At 42.6% G+C, this 6,501-nt stretch overlaps 1 protein-coding gene across 1 annotated transcript; it reads right to left on the bottom strand.

The window, feature by feature from the left end:
- Positions 1-326: 326 nt before the first annotated feature.
- On the bottom strand, positions 327-4,751 carry Ccdc71l (coiled-coil domain containing 71 like). Its single transcript, XM_027926505.3, has one exon. The coding sequence runs from the start codon at positions 4,461-4,463 to the stop codon at positions 3,747-3,749; it is 717 nt and encodes a 238-aa protein (XP_027782306.2). The 5' UTR covers positions 4,464-4,751; the 3' UTR covers positions 327-3,746.
- Positions 4,752-6,501: the final 1,750 nt, after the last annotated feature.

The raw sequence follows: 6,501 nt of genomic DNA, 5'->3' as shown, positions 1-6,501 counted from the left end.
GAGATTTAGATTTTTTACCATCCCACAAAGGAACTTGGAGTCAAGATTCAGAATTCTGAATTATGATGCATTCTTAAAGGGGTCTATTGCTGGCTGAATGCATAAATGGCTTGCAATTGAAGCACCATAATAGATTCACAAGATAACTAAAGAACTGATGGGACATAGACTCCCAAGACAGCACAAAACAAAAATCTTGAGATTCTTAGGAGTTTTAAGTACACAAAAGTCAAAATTTATCAACTTATAAATTGTTTTTTGATTTACATGTAAACACAAAATCCCATTTCAAAAAATTTCAACCTAATTAGAAAAACTAGACACTGTGTATTCTCTAAAATTTATTTACAGTTAATAAGTTAAAAAGCAAAGTACAACCAAATTGTAAATCTTAATCATATGCACATTAAACTGTCCAGGGAAACACTTCAGTTCCACTACAAACAATTGCTTTCTAGTGCAATTAAGACATAACAGTTTATCAAAAAAATATTTCAACACACCAATAAAGCAAATGTTAGGTATATATGATCATTAAAAATTATCAATTTAAAGAGTGCTGTGGCAACCCAACCCTTAAAACGACCAAAAAAACCTTTTGAGTTCAAAATTGCTCAGACTTTTTTTATTCAATGATTTTAAAAGATTTTATTGAAGAGTTTTCTGAAAAATAGTACTAACATTTGCTCATAGCAAATCAACAAGTATGTGCCACTAGCTTAAGTTACACTTGTCCAATAGAGTACTCAAACAAAAATAAATACACGCCACAACAGCAACACTTTGCACTATCAATGATGAAGCTTGCCCTCACAATCATGACATTACTGGTTTTAGTGACATAGAAAATGAGTTGCTGGTTGTTAGGAAGGAATGTAAAAAATACCAAAAAGATTATTTGTTGTGCCAGTCACATTTAGGCACCCAAAAGTCAAAAATCAAACAGAAATATAGCAAGGTGATAAAATTCCTCCTAGCTTCCTCCTCTACTTGTGTCATATGAGATATAAATGAAGGCAAGAGAACAAACAAATGGGACTTCTTTAAAAAAAAAAAAAAAACTATACACAAGCTAAGCTACAGACTCACTTCAGAGACAATTAATGGATGCCTCACCATAAAGGCCACTATGCCAAGTTTCTTTTCACACTCTGCCCAAAGGTAATCATAAAATACTTTCACTTTCCTATTAACATACTAGTCAACTATATCAGATGTTTCTCCACATTTTAGAAGTTGCAAGATAGGTTTTGCTAAAGAAAACTTGGCAAAAATATTTCTTACATCTTACTTCACAAACTAGAAACGGCATTATTTAATAGTCCACATGAACCATATTGACTTCAAGATGGGCAATCAGATTCAAACTGAAATCAGATAACCCAAATAAGCCAAAAAAGCATTTACACACATTCAAGTGCACTAAAGTAACAAGGCATAAGAGGAAAAAAATGTCAAGAATATCAGTTAAAACAAATGCAAGGTGTCACTGGTTATGTTTCAGTTGTGTGCTGAGAAAAGTTATTCTCAGCTAATTTCAAAATCCTCAGGAAAACTATCTAGATAAGCTACATGTTGAAATTACATTCTAATATGGCCATTGGATTTACTTTAAAAATTATTATAAAACTATATACAATAGTGAAATGGTATAATACATCTTTTTCAGGTGCTAGTTAGCTATAAAAGTTAACAATATATTTTTGGAAAGAAACTCCTATGTATATGAAATACAATTGGCAATGGAAGCTAATAACCAAAAAATGTCTCAGCTTCCTATCATACAACTATAATTTAACACTCTCCATCTTCTAAGTAATTATTCACTTTTTTATTTACCCATGTGACAGTGTTTGTAAGGATGCATCATCATTGAGTAGTGAATAAGACTATGAGGCTTACTGGGAAACTGGCATAAAGTCATATATATATATGTATGTATATAATTTTTTTTCAAAACAAGAACACTGAAATCAAAGTCACAACATTTCTACTATGGACTATTAAACTTAAAATAATTATTTCAGAGAGCTATGCCATTTGAATTCTAGGAAAACAAGAGTAAAAATCACAACTCTCGTTATTCTCCTAATAAGCTGCCAAGCAGAGATAAACCTTTGTATTGAGGGTTTCACATGCCAAGTTCCAGCCCATTATGGATAGTTCCATGGCAGAATACTTGAATTTGAAATAATTGTGGTACAAAAACACTACTTGACCCTTTAGGTATTGCAGTAAAAGCTGGCTGTGGCACCACTGTCTAATAACCAGTAAGTCTTGCTGCCACCATTGACCAAAGGCACTTGGATAATCAAGAATTCCACACTAGGCCATATGGTATACACACTATTACAAAAGTGTAAAATAAGGGTCAGTACTCTGGGTGGCTTGCCTGTTTGATTTCTGTGGCCTTCAGCTATCAAACAAAGACTGCAAACGAACTATGAATGGAAAAAAAGAAAATTCACAGGACAAAAAAGCCAACTAATTGTCATAATGTTTACAGATATGATGAATACTAGTCTTGGCATTTCTTGTTATCCAACAATAAAAACAAAGGGATCTATTTTGCCCAAAGTAACTTCAACCAGTTACTTGATACCAAGAAATGCCCCCACCCTTCTCTATAGATCATGTTGAGGTTTCTAATGGGTATTCTGTTTGTCACTTTATTCACAACGTTTACACACATTCATCTCTCCTATGTGACTTCAATTTTAAAACATATTATCTTCTCATTAACATTCTTGGATTTTTATGTTTGACCAGGACATGTTGCCAGATTATCTCCAATTGAATTCCAGTCATTCCTGCAACCAACACCAGTTCTTCACGATTCTTTTTTCCCCCAATCACAAGCCATGTGGTTTCAATGCACTTCAATTTTTATTCAATTAAAAAAGAATTCAACAAGTCGACTTTTCATAAACAAAACTTTGTATGAGTATTCTACCATTTGCTTTAGGAGCTCAGTAAATATAAACATTAAACTTCAATATAAAATCGTTTAGAAACACCTTTAAAACGTTAAGAAATTGGACTTTACATCTCTTTTGTTTGTAATCACTGAGCCCATGAAAATCAAAGCCATATAAATTCTTGCATTACTAACAGTCAAGCTTGAACCTCTCAAAAAAAAAAAAAAAAAAAATCCTTGGTCAAAGCTTTGAAATTCAGTAAAAATTCAGAAACGAGTGGGATTCAGAATACCCTGAGCACAAACTAGTGCAACACCACAAAATATGTTTGATCTTCCGTCCAGAAAGAGGGGTGGCAGTCAAAAAGAAAAATGGAGGCGGGGGTTAAAGAGTAAGCAAATTCTGGCTTTTATTATACAAGCACGAAAACAAATTCCTTTGGAAAAGAATGACTTCTTCGGAGGACTTCCAGACCAGTGAGGTAGAGTCCGAAAGGGAGAAAACCAATCTGCCCCTATAGTCCTGGAGACTTCTCAATCTGGGGTTCGGAAGCAAAGGGACCTCCCCTGTAAGTCCTGCAGTCTCCTCCGTCGCAGACGCGGTGCGGGGAGGCGGCAGAGGGTACACCTGTCCCGGAGTTCCAGACGCGGGGCCGCATCCCGGGGGCGCGGGGCAGGGAAGCTATCCCGGGACTTCCTCGCGCGTAAAGTGCACTAGGGGACGGTCCTGGAGGAGTCTGTAAACACTCGACTGACACTTGTTCATTTCTCCAAGCAGAAACTCCATCTTGGGCCGGGGACCTGCAGGAGGCGCCCTCGGGGCGGCGCCTCACGCCCGGGGCACCGGGAAGCGGCGGAGCCTCACCACGGGTTCCAGGTCCACTCGCAGGACTTGGCGCGCCTTGCGTCGCGCCGCCGCCAGGCTGCGCTCGCCCCACACGTCGCCGCCGACGCGGATGGTGGGGAAGGTGGTCAGCGTCGGGGTGGCTGCCCTCCAGATCTCCTCCAGGGTGCGGCCCCCGAAGCAGGGCTCGGGCGCCGAGGACTTCTCCGGGCAGGACTGCTCGGGGGCCGGCGGCAGCAGCGGCGGCGGTGACTGCGGAGGCGGCGGGGGCAGCCGGGGCCGCCTCCTGCCCGCGGCGGCCGCCGGGGCTCCGCGGCGCCTCCTCCTGGCGGCCGCGCGCGGGGCCGGCCGGCGCGTCAGGCCGCGGGCGGTAGGGGGCTCCGGGGGGTCAGGCACCAGGGCCCGGCAGGAGGCGTAGCCGTAGACGTCCTTGCTGCGCAGGATGTGCGGGGAGAACTGGTGCTTGAGGCTGCAGAGGAAGCTCCAGAGCTCCGCGTCCGAGCTCATGAACTCCGTGCTGCGGGGCATGAACAGCTTGAAGGCATCGCCCAGCGCCTTGGTGCTGTCGGCCAGCGACAGTTGCGACCGGGAGTACACCACCTTCTCCTCCCGCGCCTCCAGCCCGGCCCCTCCTCCCGCTCTAAAGCCACCGCCCCGGGCGGCCGGGGGCCGGCGCCGGCGCCTCTTCACGCTGCGCCGCATCGGAGGCCACTCGAGGCCGCCCGCGCTCGCCTGCTCTCGCTGTCGCCGCCGAGCCCGCCCGAGTCTGGCTTGGCTCGGCTGTGGTGGCCGCTGCTGGCGTCTCCAGCCCGGCGCGTCTCTCGCTACTTTTCTCGCCTCCTCCGCCCCTCCCCCTCCGAGGGCGGAGGACGCGGGTGGATATCCTGCCGCCCGGTTCAAGATGGCGGCCGGCGCCCACCCCTGGGCTTTGTCATTGGACGGTGCTTCGCCCCCCTGGTTTCTCTTTCTTCTCCTCTCTAGCCTTCTTTCGCCCTCTGCCTTTCTTTAAATGTGCCCGCCTCAGGCCCCTCCCACCGCAGCCCAGACTCCACCCATTGGGTGCTCTCAGAAAAGGGGCGGGGACTGGGAGAGGCCAGTTGCTGGGAGATGGTGCCGGGGTGGCTGGTGGTTGTTGTTGGTATTGGTGGTGGTGGTGGTCCCTGAATGCGAGTCAACAGTTGGGTGGGCGTATGATGGTTGCCATGTGTAGAGTAAGAGGTGGATGTCAGCTATGTCTTGGGATTGAGTGGATATGCAGTTGTGGGTTGAGCTCAAAGATCTACCAGTCTGAGTAACAAAGGGAGATGTCCCTAAAGACTGACTAGTATCACAGCTAGGGAATTTGGGTTTATGTCTAGAGAAGATGGACCTTTCACAATTTCCGTCTAAATCCTCAAAGGCTTCTATTGGCAACTTCATTCTAAACTCTTACCTCTCTTGACTCCAATCCATCTCAAGAAACCAGTAAACATTCAGGTAATGTGGTGGCATTGGCGAGATTGGCTCCTCTGGGCAATGGAACCATTTTGGTATTTGAGAGAGACTCTGCTAATCAGGAAAACAAAGCCTTTCATACTATGAAAACAAGAACTGTGCTCAAGTTGATCAAAGATCAATTACAACAAAGCCATTCTACTTAAAGGATATATCCTTATTTTGAACATATAGTTCTGTCAGAATATCACTTCGTATTTCATTTGGTTTTCACATGTCTCTTTACAGCATTCTAGAATCCTTATCATTTAGAAAGGATGAAACATCACATATACTCAACAAAATTTTGTTGAAAGAAACACATTTTTAATAATTCATTTCCTTTTGTATTTGAGGGGAGAGTAGTAAATGTTCTTTTGTTGTCTTCTAATAATCACCATACTGAACTCAGTGCAAGTCAGGTAGTGGGTATCAATATATTTGCTAAATGAATTAATGAAATGCCACTGATTATTTGAAATGGAATGAGAAAGAAAATATTGAAATTCCTTTGAAAAGAAAATGATTTCATTATTTTACATTTATATTACCACGTTCTCAGAACTCGTAATTCCCCCCCCCCCCCCCCCAGTGCTGGGGATCAAATCCAGGACCTCACAGATGCTAGACAAGCGTTCGTTCTAACATTAAGCCCCACTCCACCCCAACCCACAAGTTTTCTTTTACGTTTTTAAGGTTAAAAAAAAAAACTCCTGATACATAGTTTTGAGCCAGATTTTACCTTTCAGTAAGCATCTTATTTTGCAGTAGACAATGAATAAGGTACAGAATTTTCGTGATTTACATATAGTTTCTGATGGTTCCCTTGACTATGTAAGCCAAAAGACACCTAGTTCTATCTCCTTATTTCACAGATGAAGAAATTTAGACCCACAGAGGTTCATTAATACAGCTTGATGATAGAAGCACTGAGACTCTAGGTCTTTGGATTCCTAATCTGGCGATCTTTATATTTCACTGTTTTTTTTGTTTTGTTTTTTTTTTTCAAATTATGCTGCCCTAATTTAAGGCGGATCAATAGAATATGCTTTATATACCAGTGGGGGTGACCAAGGGACAGAGCTCTACCCCTATTCATACTTCCACTCCACTCAGAATTGAGCAGTTTTTAATCTGTCTTATATTGGATTTAGATAATATTTTGTTTGAAGCAGATAAACTTTTGTTAGTTTCAATAAAAACTAAAGGCAAAATAATTTGAAAGATGCTTCTCTACACCAGAACACCCTCTCCACACAGTGGGTTT

This window comes from Marmota flaviventris, chromosome 1 (genome assembly GCF_047511675.1).
Source record: "Marmota flaviventris isolate mMarFla1 chromosome 1, mMarFla1.hap1, whole genome shotgun sequence".
NCBI lineage: Eukaryota > Metazoa > Chordata > Mammalia > Rodentia > Sciuridae > Marmota > Marmota flaviventris.
Note: the sequence above shows the minus strand (reverse complement) of the source record. Positions and strands in the feature narration are given on the sequence as shown.